Below are 14,131 nucleotides of genomic sequence, written 5' to 3' on the forward strand. Positions count from 1 at the left end.
CAGTTAAAGTTTATCTGAGCAAAAAAATGCTTCAGCTAGGACTTGACATCAACTACTATCGATCTTTTCTGGCCAGGTCTATAACCCAAAAGCAGCAGAGGAGAAAGGGGATGGGGTCTCCACTCCGTTTCACCTTAGCTCTTCTGAAATACAGCGCAGCTGTGGGTCAGAAGCTCATGTTCTGATCATATCTGATCCGAAATAGTGCCTCATGCCCGCTCCCGCCGTAGTGCCGGCTGTACTGTGTCGGAGAAACGCTGGCACCGCTCTGCTGACAATCTGGAGGTTTCTTAGAGTTTCTCGTTTCCCTTGATCATATTCTGTTACGAGATTCCCCCCTTATTTGTGTAACTTCAGCAGAGGAGTGAAAATATTATGCATCCCAAAGTGACATCCGCAGCAGGGGCTCCCTCTTCAGCTCTGGGCCGAATTACCTAAATCACATTAGTTCATTTTCATAAGATGCCTTTTCCGTATAAGCAGTAATTGTAATTGTGAGAAGCAATTATCATCACTGATGGCATGGAAAGCAGCCCTGTTGCAGAGAACTGCTACTTCTGTCATGATGTGCCCCTGAAAGACAGGCATCTGCTGGAAAACATAATGAGTCCTACTTCACTGAGAAATCTTTCAAAAAGTATTTTTCCAGGGCACACCAATATAATCAAATTACTCCTAAAAAGCACATAGTAATAGGGAACCCCTTACTCCCAATCCCTTTGAATTGCACTCCTCTGCTTGTGTTAGGAGAACATGTAATACTCATCCGTATCCTGTACACATTTAAAAAGGATAAAACAGCGTCAGAGGAACTCCTGGGATACATGAAAAGTTAATCCTGAATATACAGCAGAAAGAAACCACCCACACTTCCGTAAAACAGCTCGGCAGTAGCGTCGTCTCGGGCGCAGAGGAGCACGGGGCAACTCTTTGCCGCTGCTTCAAGAGAAAAGCCTACAGGAGCCAAAGGTTTGTGGGTGCCGGGGGACGAGCAGAGTCTAACGCTCCTCGCCGCACTCTTCGCTGGAGCTGCTGCACCCTCCTGGTACCTGGACAAATTCAGAGCGCCCACAGGGCAGCGAGCCAGGGCTACAACTTGGTTTAGCGCAGGTTGAGCTTATCTTCCGGCGATGAGCCACAGCCAAGGATGTGTTAATTATGCTGATACATGTCAACACGTTCCTGAAATTGCATTTCATTAATCTTGATCTCCAATAAGCCACCAAGGGAACAAGCAGCACGTACACTTCTCTGTCCCCTCCTTTGTTCCGCCAAAGTACCGAGTTGGATTTTTTGCCCAGCCGCCGTTTCCAACTCGCCACTGTCTGACACGCCAAAAGGAAAATACAAGCGATCTCGTCAGCTTTGAGCCATACGGTGGCTCAGAGCTGACAAGCCATGCTTTCCCTAAACCAAGCCAGAAAAGCTCATAAAGAAGCATGATTTCCCCAGGGGCAGGTCCTCTGATAGGAAGCTATGAGCTCGCAAAAGCCCGCCTGGGACTCAGAAGGCACAAGCACTTTGTGATGAAAAAGATTGTCCACGCAGAAGATAAGAAGAGGCAAAAGTGAAGAAAAGCAGAGTGCTGACCTCCGCAAATACCGACAGGCAGACATGGGAGCCAGCAGATGAAATAAGACAGAAATTAAGCTGCTGACGGACCTAAAATCCCCAAAAGGCCCATCGAAATCACTCCTCTATTTTTGCATCGGCCAGTACAGGTTTTACGCAGTGCTGTGACAGACCACCTCCGTAACGTATCAAGGTGGCCAAGCCCCGGGACTGCCCACGCTGAGCCTCGCCGGACCGAACGGCCGGATCGGAGGCTGCGAGGAGCGCGGACCTGAGCCGCTGGAGCGTGGTCTAACACCACGTCTTCTTATTTCCAAACATTTTCTGCCCAAGGCTGAAGTCTGAAAATAAGCTCCATAAGCCTAACAAATCAGTGTCAATTGTCTGCCTAATCTCAGAGCTAGCTACCCGCCAATATTGAATTAAAGTCCCTATCAGCCAAGAAACTGGAAGTGTTTCATCTAAAGAGGAACGGAGATGAATGGCAGAATCTGAAACTCTTGCTTTGTTTTATTTCCTCCTTTTTAAAAGGCTGACACTGTATTTTCCTTCATGTTTTTAAAAGCTTATGTGAAGGAGTGTTTGCTGTGAGATTTAATTTGGTCTTACAGCTACAAGAGCAGAACCGCCCATCAGCTGAAGCGTGCTCCTTCTCTGTCACGCAGAAGGCAGAAGAGCCGCCCTGCGAACCGCCAGCAGAGCCGGGTGCGAGGGGCTCACAGCCGGCCACGCTCTCGGCGCAGACCCCCGACACCCCCCTCGCAGCACGGCCCCGGCCCCGGCTCCTGCCTGCATCTCCTCTCCGCTGGCACCGTGGCCCAGCTGCTGCCGACGAGAGAGCTACCATTAATAAACCAAACCAGCGACTTCTCTCCAAGAGCCCCAAACTACCTTTCTGGAACGGAGGGGCTTAAGGGAGAGCTGGACGCGTCCGTTTTTTGCGGTCCTCCCTTCGCTAAACAACAAACTCTCCCGTTGCTGAACTGCTCAGCCAGTCTCAGTTCCCTCTCTCCCAGCTCGAGAACCAGCAACGCGGCGAAGCGAGGCCGAGTTTTCGCCACTTACCCAAACCCTGGTGAATCTTAATGGAAAGTAAGTCAAGCAGAGCCGCAGGAGCCTCACCGAAGCCTCGGGCTTCTCCGGGCTCTCCTCCAGCAAAGGCCACACCTTGCCAGATAGCAGGGCAGCAGCTTCTGGCCGATAACCTGATGGAGGGCACTCTGATAACAGCTATCCACAGGGACCGCAGAAGCGATGACAAAAGCACTCTGCATAACAAAATATGAGCAAAGTGCCAAAAGACTGTTTATAATGAAGAACTGATAAGGAACAAACCGGTGTATTTGCTGTGTTAACGACACTTGTTTCACAATACCCACTCAGTTCCTGGGTCACTTGTGGACAAAAATGTGAATGTTTAACAACGAAATAATCACTATAATTATCTAATCTGCTCTCTTGCATGATTCTGTCTGTTGAACATTATAATGTGACTTACACACAGCTTTGTATGATGAATTTTAGTGAAAATATTAGAAAGGTATTTGACTTCGATGAACAGATTTCAAGTAATGGAAAATTCACTGTCCCGCTTAACTTGTTTTTACGGTTAAATTGCGCTCAGTCTTAAAAAATGTGCACTCTGTTTCCATTTTGAACGTGTCTAGCTTCAATTTCCAGCTATGAGATCTTATTATGTCTTTGTTTCATAGATGAACGACTCCCGCGACATGCCTTCGGTGTTCCTGTTGTGCTTGGGGCTCCTCTGAGCCGTCCTTACCCCGTCCAATACCTGTTTCGATGCATGGACACCAAAGTGACCACGTACTTCAGGGCTCCCTGTCCCTCACCCCCGAGACAGCCACCGGCAAAGGAAAGAGGCGCTTCCACCAAACGCGGGCGCAGCCAGCGCTCTGCGACGGGGAGGCTGCCGAAGGTGCCGGCTCTTTCTGTGTCACAGCGGAGCTATTTCTATGTCACAGCTCAGGACGCGATGCAGACGTGGCACTCGGCTCGGCTTGAGCTGCTGTCCAAGCCCCCGCGCTTCAGCCTGACTTAGAGCCTTGGCCCGTCTCCGGACCAGTAAGAAAGGAAACCTCACGTTATTCCTCAACTGACACGTGCAGCAGGGACGGCAAACACCGAATAAAATGGTAGTGGCTTCCCATAGACACAGGAGATTACAGACTGTCAGGAGGAAAATTGAGAAAACATTGCTTCGTGTGGGAATAAATAAATGCAGAAACAAATAAATGAACTCAGTTCCTCTTCTGGGCAGGGGAGGACGGTACATGAAGGCTCCGGCAGCCGGTGACTCTAGAGCCTAACAAGCAACTGCTCCGTTAGCAGCAAATCAATTACTTAGGCTGAAATTTTTCAAAAGCAGCTTTTGATATTTGAGGCTCCATGGAGAGTCGTGCGATACACTATTTCCAGAGCACGCTTTGGAGCTACCACTGCTTCCTTAAACCCACGGGTATTGTTATGACATCCTCCGAAATGAGAGTGCCTGATAATTAACTGTAACTCAATCAGAGGCAGACGAGCCCACGTTTTGAGGGTCGGCAAAGTACACAGCAACCGCTCCAGCCACCCCGCGGTTTTAAGTCCTGGGGAGACGGGTTAACTCCAGCCTTCCCCTGCTCCTCGCTCCCCACGCTCGCCCGCCTGCCCGAGCGAGGCAAGCCAAGCCCCCGAGCGCTTGCTCTGCTCACCAGGTTATTCTCCTGCTTTTTTAGCAAACTGGGACCGTTCCCTCTGCAACTGGCCAGTTGCAGGAGCAGCCCCAGGCAAGCGTTGGGAGTGCGTGGCCAGGAGGAACGGGAGAGCTGGGAATTGGACTTACGCCGTGACGTAAAGCAACAGCCTGAGCAGACGCATTTCTGCCACTCCATGAGCAGGGCTGGGGCACTGACTCTTTCCCCTAAATATCTGAAGCATCAATTAGTGACAGAAATGGAAAGATGATCTTCAACATTTTTAAACTGCCGGGGTACATAATCCTCAGAAAAATGCAGAACCTCCTGGCCGAGTTCTCGTGTCTGTAAAAGGCAAAGTGCCTTTGGGCATCCAAAAAGGGTCACCCTTTGGAGACGCAGGCGGGCGTCCACCCTTGCCACATGTGTTGCAACCCGCGTGCAAGAGCGCATCTCGGCAGCTGATGACGGCGAGGACGCGGGCCGGGGAACATGAGAACGGGAATGCGCAGGGGCCGTCAGGTGGGGAAGGGACAGCAACGCTTTATACTGCGATAACGCAGCCTCATTTCAAGCCCCTGGTTAAGGGCTTGGATGCCAGACGATCTTCACACTCCCCATCAACGTGACAGCAGAGGAAACCGAAGCCTGATCCTGTTACGGGAATCACCTCTTCCACTGACACCGGTAAAACTGCATTTTGTGGCATGGGAATTACAATCTGTTAGTCCTGATTAGGGCAAAAACTTTGTCAAGTGGGAAAGCCGGGAGCCGCGGCTCGGCATACTTACGCTTCTCGTTGGGCTGTGCCGTGTGGAAGAGCGTCAGCGGTCTCTCGCTGCAGGAGGGAGGCTTCGAGTCCGTGCTCTTCTTGCGAGATAAGAGCAGCTGCGAGTTCGATGGCGGAGTCTCTGGCACCGTGTTAAATATCTGTTAAAAATAATAAACAAGTTATTCTTTGGCATCACCCCTTCGAACAGAACAGCCGCCTACCTGCCTGGTCTGCACCGCCCTGACCGCTCCGCAGAGCAGCGCCCGAGGAAGACGTGCATCCAACAAGGCGACGTTTTGGGTACAATTCCCTGAATTCTACATTCCCACCCTGTCTGCACTCCTTTTCTCTATTCTTCACCCAAGACGCATGTTGTGAAGAACCCCGATACTCTGGCCCTCTGCTGAGTTTTCCAGGGTGCGTGGTGCCCCAGCAAGAGTGCCCGGGCACGACAAACCGGCGTGTCCCCACACACGCTTCCCCGCGGCGCGGCCCTCGGCACCCTCGCACCCACCGATGCCGACCAGCTTGGGGAAGTGTTCGCGACTTCCAGGCACAGCTGTCAGAAAACTGAGTACTCACATTTTTCTCAAGGGGATGGAATTTTAAAACCGCCCAAACCTGAAGAGCAGCAGTTTTGTTTGTTGTTGATATTTCGTTATTTATTGTTTCTTTTCCGGAACCCCAGGCTCAGACAACAGCAGCGCTGCCTCAAGACCAGCTCTCCCAAGGTCTCCCTTCGCTAGAGCTTATTAAACACCATCCCTCAGCGTCCTTCCCTGCTCTGCCTGCCCCTGCCAGACAGCCGACCATCGCTGCCGGGGGGGGCCAACAGGAAAACCCTACTTCAGAGGCGGCTCGCTGCCCGCCGCAGCGCTGGGGTGACTCCTCCGGAGCACGCAGCCATCGCCGCTGGCCGCCGGCAGCCCTTGCCTTGCAGAAAGCCACAAAATGCCGCTGCCAGCTAGCGGGAGCGGCTGCCAGCAGTTAATTGGTTTGTTTGATGTAACAACAACAAAATCCTCACACACACACATAAACCCTCCGTGCTGGTTTCTACAAATAAACACTGAAGAGCCAAGATGCGTTAGCCAAAAATTTTAATGTCACATCTCTCCCCAAAAGCGTGAAGAGGCGGGTGTACGGGGCAGTACTTACGGCCCTCGGAGAGGAGCTAATGACCTGTTCTCAAAGAATCAAACACCTCGCGGCTAAGGACATCGCTCCCCAACCTTCCTCTTTGCAGGGACTCGCCGCCTGGGCTCAGGTTCGGCTTCCGAGCCCGCAGACGGGGTGAGGCGCAGCAAGCTGCGATGAATCACTGTGCAAAACTCCTGCCTGCACGGCAGGCCCCGGCACCGGCACCGGCACCGACCGAGCGAGCGGTTGAATCTGGCTGTGCCTAGCTGGGCACGCTGCGAAACAGATGGATGGATTATGGAGTCCTACTGCAGCCCTTCCTGGAGAGCTCTGCTGAGCTCATTCACACATTCCTCCTGCCCTTATGGATTAGCGGAGGGAGAAGCAGCCCAAGCCGCGCTTTCTGCATGCAGCACCGCTCGTTTTCACCCCACGCGCGCCCGCCCGCAGCTGCTCCCACCTCCAAAGCAGCTGTTTCCCAGGCTCCCCAAGGGAGTTTGGGGGCCAGCAGCTCCCCAGCCCCTTGCATGGCTGCTGCACCCTCCTCCCTGCACCCCGACAGCCCTCCCCGCACCCCGACAGCCCTTCCCCGCACCCCGACAGCCCTCCCTGCACCCCGACAACCCTCCCCGCACCCCGACAGCCCTCCCCCGCACCCCGACAGCCCTTCCCCGCACCCCGACAGCCCTCCCCAGCACAGGCGCTGGCGCTCAGGCCAGCTCGCAGGTCCCGGTTAGAAGGGCTATTCGTAGCACGTTGCTTACCATGCTAAAACATTACACAGCTGCACATGCTTCAGGTGCCTGTCCCGGCTGCCGGGACCCGTGCCGTGAGCCCTTCGCTCTATGTGCTAAATACAGCTTCTCTGGGGCAGGATCCTCAGCACGGGGGGCCGAAATCGGTACCAGGGGCACCTTGCCTGCCCTGGGCTCCGTTCCCCATACCCAGCACGGCCACTGCCTGCCTTGACGTGCTCTTGCTTTCAAATTACTTTTCAATAGTAAATTCTACTTGGGAACTATAATGAAATATATAAATCAAGCAAGATGGAAGTATTGATTTATGAATTGCATTTTATGCAATGATTTCCCACAGCACACTTGAAAATAAACTTCCAGGTTTTCGTTTCCTTTGTTTGGTCTTTAATAAGGGAAGATATATATGCTCTTAAATTACGAACTCAGTGACTGAAACCAGCCTCAGTTCCTAAGGAGGTCGCATTTTTAAACGCAGCTGGAACTTCGCTACAAAACAATTTTACTAAAAAGCACCTGAGATCTTGCACACTCCAACTCATCACAACCAACTTTGTATTTCAGTTAAAACACCTAATCAGCCCAAATATCCACGCTGCAGATGGCCTGCACCGCACCCTCGTGCCGCACACTCTCCGGCCGCACTGGCGGAGGCAGGGGACGGGCAGGCAGCGCGGGAGGCAGGGGACGGGCAGGCAGCGCGGGAGGCAGGGGACGGGCAGCCTGCGCCCAGCAGCACACCCACCCCGTGGCGGGCATGGATGTGCTCGTGCTGCGCTCGAGCCCTGGGGTTTGCAGCCTGCGCTTCAGGCACTGACACAACTGCAGCTGTAAGGGCTCAGTGAATACGCTGCTGGCTAGGCTATAAACGTCTTTTATTAAGCCACAACCTCTTCCATGAGCACCCTTCGCCCCTCGAGCGGCGAGCTCCACAGAGGAACACCCGCTGCCCGGGCGGCACGGCCGGCAGCCCACGCTGCGGCAGGACGGAGCCGCGGCTCTGGCCGGCACGCCGCGGTGACGACAGCACGCCGCGGGCTGCTGATGAAGCAGAAACGCCAGCGTTTCTCCAGGATGGTCTTCAACCACGAACCTCCTCGGAGGCCCAAGCCCGCTACGGCATCTCCACCAAGATAAAGTCGGAGAGGGGGAGCAGAAGCAATGTGGAGGCGGAGGCAGGGCTATTAAAAGCCGCTCTCTCTACCACCTCTGAGCGGCACAAAGCACACAGGCTAAATTTAGCCGCTCACAATGGAGAAAAGTCAATTAACAGCTACATTTAAAAAAGCACAATGCTGATTTTGAAGGTCTAAGGAGAGACCCCAAGAACTGTCAGATAAATAGCTCGCTGTAGATGCGACCTTGCCATTATTGCGTATCGGGAAATGGCACAGATCTCTTCAGCAGCAAAGGAAACCGGCACCGCTGGACCAAAACCTGCTACTCCATCTCCCTCAGCTGAGGCATGGCTTGCACAAAACCCCCACTCTTCTTCACAGGAAAGTTTCTCAGGTTTGTTTCATTTTTTAATTTAACAAGAATGGTCGAGACATGCTCCTCACTGCGCAAACCTGTGTTATAGCTCTCCCAGTCACAGAGCCCAATTAATGGGGAGAGAGAGACAGTTTAATAGCCGGAGTGGGAGAGGAGCAGCCAGGATTCATAAATCACATTTACAGCCGTACCTCGCACACTCGCTCAGCCTGATGCAAGCGGCAATTTCGCGGCTCCACACCACCTTCTCCCGTCTGCAAAGCTGCAAAGACCCGGCGGCACCTCATCTCGGATGGCAGTTAAACGGCTGAATGAAACCCCCGACTGAAACACATCCAGGTGCTGCGGCATCGTCCTTCACCCTGCACCTCTCCCAGAGAGACCGGCCCGTGGCCCCACCGCCAGCGCTGAGCACCGCGGGTGCATCCCCAGCACCGACGGCTGCTCTGTGCAAGGAGGGGGGCGAGGCACGGGCGCTGCCCGTGGGTTTCGGAGGAATTCCTCCCCGCTGCCAGGCCGCCCGTGCTTGCACTGGGGGCACTGGTGGGGCCGGGGATGGTGTCCCCCCATCAGAGCCCTCCTTCCCCCCCTGCACCCCGGCACACACTGGAGGATCTCCTCGTGCTTGGCATTAATTACCCCATTACGCCCATTTTATTACAAGGCGGGTGAAAAGCAGAGAGGTTAGGTATCCTCCCCAAATCGGAGGGGTGCGATGTAACAGCAGACAAAGATCCACGCCCTGGTCTCTGCTCCGGCCAACAGCTCGGTGTAGTCCCGTGCACAAAGCTGCACCTGGACTCGCACCGGGAACTTGGAGCTAAGAAGCTGCTGTGATGTTCAACGTGTCAGTGCTATAAAGTCTTACACGAGGACCAGCTAAAACCACTGCCAACAGCATCGCTGAACATTTCTGCTAACTACAGAAAAGAATAAAACGCAGACGAGGTGCTGAGGGCTGTGACTTTAGTATTAGTCCGTACTGTTTCCTGAGGTTAGTGTTTGGGTCTGTGTAATTCCCTGCGTAAACCAGTCTCCTACTTGTCATCAATACTGGCTGCATTAACATTTCACCTGGTCAGTCCTTCGTCTGGAGGGAACATCATCCAGACAGAAAATCGATCTCTTAATTTTGTAACACTTCAGAACAACGGCCTTTTCCAGAGAGCTATAAAAATTTAAGCTTTGGAAAAGAAAATGGATGGACATCTGCAATTGTCAGATGTAATAATATTTCAGTATTACTGTTGGTTAACTTTTAATTTTTAAATCAGAAATATGGTGTTAAATGGCCGTCACTTGAGTAACTAGGCATACAACACAGCATCCTTTTTTTTTTTTTGCACGGGACGCACTCTTGGTTTGCCTGTCATGGCAACATCCAGACCCAGAGGAGAAAAATCATATTATCCATTTAATTATATATAATCAGGATACATTTTATAACACATTACCTTAATGTATTGTATTCACAAACAGAAAAGGCTGAGAATCACTAATGGATAAATCTTATTAAGTAGCAATTTGACATTTTGTTGGTTCGTTGGGTAGCGTTGGGCAGCTGAGAGCCGGGCACGTTGCTGCCGCTCGGCTTTTTCAGGGCTCCTGTTTGCTGGTGGAACATCTGGCAGGCAAATGGAGCCGTCACCCCCTCCTCCCCCAGCTCCGACCCTCCTCTCATCCCAACGCTGCTCCACGCTCCCAGAAGCTCTGGTGTCAGCACAACCCGTGGGAGAGCACCCAAAGCGCAGCGGGTCCCAGTGGCAGCTGCCATCATAAAGACAAACGCAAGGGCTGCGATACCTTGATGCAGAGACCCTCTCGAGGAGAACGCGTCTGAGAAGCTTTAAAAAACGTCTCAGAGTTTATTGCTGTTATTGCGAGTATAACAAACAATTTGGATCCGACACCTGGAAACCTGTTAAAGTTCCAGAAACGATTCAACTTTTTGGATTACACCCAGGGTTTAATGGTCTGTGTCGGACACTCTGGCAACACAGAGCAAACCGTAATTTACCAGTTGTTCCGGGAACCTTCAGAAAGTCCCTGTTTTGCTGACTACGATTCCAAAGTGCACATCGCTCCCGAGGCGCATCGGAAGCATCGCGCACAGGGCACGCGTTAGTCCGGAGGTACCGCCGAAGGGAGCACAAGTTGGTGTTAATCAGTGAAGGCACTGGATGGTCACCACCGCATCCTGCAGCATCCTTCTCTCATACTTTTATGGCTTCGGGATGAATGTTTTTCCCCAGGGGTAATCTCAGGTGGAAGATGAGCCAAACCTCAGGTGAGGTGACTGCAGATGCAGGCGGGTGAGCAGGGAACGCTGACTAACCCCCCGAAACCCTCCCCACTGCCCCGGCAATCAGATAAGCCTACTGAAGCCATCGTGTAAACAAGCTGCCTGCAGTTCTTCAGAGCAAGAGATGTCATCATCAAGCTTGCTCTTTTTTTTTTTTTTTGGTTACACGATGACAACAGTAATTTTGATGGGAGAGGCATTCCACTTACCTGGGGGAAATATAATGTAATACCAGACAGTTGCTGATTGCCAGGAACCATTCAAATCAATTACATTTTTCCTGCGAAGGTACTTAATCATAAACAGTGCCTGTGAGTCACTGGTGTAAAACAATATAAAGCACCAGCAGCACAAGCGCAGGCAACTTGCATATTGCTAATCACCTGCGGCAGCTCCTGTGGGGAACCTTCGACAAACTCGAATCAATTCAAATTAAGAAATACACTAAAACGAAACAGTCCTAAAGCGGGAGCTGAACCAGCGCTAACACTGCATTTAAGAGATTTTCCTCTCCCGGAGTTACCCCTTCCTATCGCCCTCCTTCCCAGGATCTTTTCCCGAGAGCCCTGGAGAGATGGGGACACGGGTTCACAGGCGTTTCGCTCGCAGCATCCTCGTGCGAAGCGGCAGCCGCAGACGGCCCCGGCCCCGTGAGCCCCGCGAGCGCAGCTCAGCACCCTGCAACTTCAGCCCTCGCTGCACCCGAGCGCCCCGGCAGCCGGTACATCCACCTGCAGAATTAATTGGCGACGAGTGTATGTAACCAGCTTGCAGATTCACCCGTCTGCTGGTGCCACAGATTACTCCTAAGGAGGGGAAGCATCGAAGCGCCAGGACACCCTGGGGTAGGAGCTGGAATTTGGCTGGTGAGCAGAGACGAGCCCTGCAGCCCACCCAGCCGCTATCTCCCCAGAAATCTGTCATCGATTGCTCCACAGATGCCAGCTGATGGAGAGCTCGGCTGGCACAGCAAGCCAGGCACAAAAAAAAAACCCAGGCACAATCATTACCAACAGCTCATTTACCAACAGTTCAATCTTTCAGAGGCGCAAAGGTTCGTCTCTTTTGCTATTGGGTTTGATGTGATGTTGTACACAGCGCTTTGAGATGCCTTCCCATAGGTGGATCCATTGATTATCTGGCATCCTACTTTTATTTCCTGGCCTGTCACTCCCCAGAGTCAGAGAAGTCGGTCAAAACCCTCAGGGTCCTTGCTCCATTCATTTTCTAAATATACTTCAGTTCCGTGCATTGCTACGATTAAGAGGGCCAAGTCTTCATTAGAATTTAGCCCCTACTTCTGGTATACGTACACGGGCTTGGGACCATGGCCTTTCTAGGGTTCTTTGAGTAAGGCTCCTTAGTAAAACGAGGGGAGTATTCAGAGCAGGCACTGACATCATTGTGATAGGTTTAGTGATTCTGAGAGCTATTGTTCCTAGCATGACGTTGCGTCCCTTCAGAGCGTTCCATCTGCATGATATTTTAATACCATAATGTCCCTTCACTGCGTCACGCATTGAGCAATGACTTCTGTTACAGCATTACATACATCAAGGTTGCCCTTAGCACGCTTTGAGCGTTGTAGCGGACCTTGCACCCCTCTTGTTCCCTCAGGAGACTTCCTCAGTCCATATCTGTGCCCCAGCCCAGGCATTCTGTCCTCTCTTCCCTCTAGCCGTGCCTCCGTTTGTTCCCTGGCCCTCTGGTGACATGTTTACTTGATTCAGATCCCCTCTGCGTTTAATCATCGTGTCCCCAATCCTTTTTCTGTCTCTCTGGCTCCCTCGGGACATTTTTTCTCCCAGTCACGATGCCTCCCGAGACCTTCCTTGTGCTCCACATCCATCTTGTAGCACTTTGAGCTGTAGAGCACTCATTTGTTCCTCTACACTATCTAGGATTCCTGTGTTCAGTCCCTGGCCACCTGAGACCATCTGTACTCCACTCAGATGATCACCCAAGTTCCTCCTTGTTGTCCCAAGCCTTCTTTTGTCTGTCAGCCCCCTCAACACCCCTCTCCTCACAGTCACGATGCCTCCTGAGACCTTCCTCGTTCTCCACAGCACCTTGTAGCATGTTATCTCCCTTTCCATCTTTCCTGTTCCGTCAGAGCCTCCCGTCTTTCCTCGCTATGCAGTGCTCCTTTATCTTTCTGTCTGCCATCGAGGGTGTCTCCGTTCGGTTCCTCTCTTGCTCAGTCATCTCTAGTTTGCCTAGATGCCCTCCTGGGACTCCAAGGCCCTATGTCTCCAAGCCTTCTTTTCTTACCCTGCCCCTCCTAATTCCTAATTCCTACCCTCCTCATTCCTCTACTGTCTGTAACGATGTCATCTGAGTCCTTTCTTGCACTCCACAACACTCTTGTAGCACTTTGGCTCCCTTTTGATTTTTGTTTTGTTTTGGGTTTTTGTGCGTTTCAGAGTGCTCTTATCTTACTCTTTGCCTTTTAGGATGCCTTCGTTCAGCCCTTGGCCTCCTGATGACATCTGTGCTTGGTTGAAATCCCCTTCAGAGCTCCTCATTGTCATCTCAGAGGCTTCTTTGGTCTCTCAGGCCCCCTCGGGACTCCTCTGCTCCCTTTGCCGAGCTCTCATGAGATATCCCCTATGCCCCAGAGCCCTGTTTTAGGTTGGCAGGGCACTCTGCACCCCTCTTTTCCCCTCAGAACCCTTCCTGAGTCCGCATCTGTTACCCCGGTCAGTCTATGACCAGGAGAGCTCAAAGAAGGCAGGAAGAGCTCAAAGGCGGCTCACTTTGGCTGTCATATTTATAGATAAAGTGGTTGGCTCATAGCCAAATTACATGCCCTAGGAAAGACATGCATGAGGCTCCTCGTACCCACAACTTTCTTTGTTCCTTGCTAAACGACTCTTGGAAAAGCCACCCGCTACTCACGTGTCGATGGCACGACGGCTGTTCCAAGCTCATACGGATCGACGCTCTCCGTGCCACTCGGCTCCTTCGTGGGTCCTCAGAGAACAGATCGGGACCAGAGGAGCTCTTGGCCCGGCCACGGCTCAGGCCTTCACCTCCTCGGGAGCCTGTACCAAACCATTGCGAGTTTGGTGAAGAGGTGAGCACAGCCGCCGCACTCCACCCCGTGCCTACAGTCAATCCGCTTTATCGATGCATGGAGCGGGAGCACGGTCACCTCTTGCCTCTATGTCACAAATATGTGGTGTACTGCAGATCAGTGGTAAGAGTCCAATTATTTGATAAGCTGTTTAGTTTAACTGTCCCAATTAATGTTAGTTATATACTATTTTACGTACAAAATCAATTGATTGTATGCGTTTTACATGCTGGATTGATGTAATTCGTTTCATTTTTTGCCAAACTTTGATATACAGAATGATTATACGTTCAGGCACAAAAAACGATTGCGTTCAATCTTTCA

At 52.0% G+C, this 14,131-nt stretch overlaps 1 protein-coding gene across 3 annotated transcripts in view; it reads right to left on the reverse strand.

Annotated features, from left to right (window-relative positions):
- Window positions 1-14,131, reverse strand: part of ARHGAP26 (Rho GTPase activating protein 26) — a 156,483-nt gene that overhangs the window by 36,707 nt on the left and 105,645 nt on the right. For all 3 annotated transcript variants that reach the window (XM_075509516.1, XM_075509515.1, XM_075509517.1), the window contains exon 19: window positions 5,060-5,198. In XM_075509516.1, coding sequence (XP_075365631.1) covers window positions 5,060-5,198 — 139 coding nt within the window. The remainder of the gene's footprint in view (window positions 1-5,059; window positions 5,199-14,131) is intronic.

This window comes from Mycteria americana, chromosome 8, assembly GCF_035582795.1.
Source record: "Mycteria americana isolate JAX WOST 10 ecotype Jacksonville Zoo and Gardens chromosome 8, USCA_MyAme_1.0, whole genome shotgun sequence".
In the NCBI taxonomy this organism is placed as follows: domain Eukaryota; kingdom Metazoa; phylum Chordata; class Aves; order Ciconiiformes; family Ciconiidae; genus Mycteria; species Mycteria americana.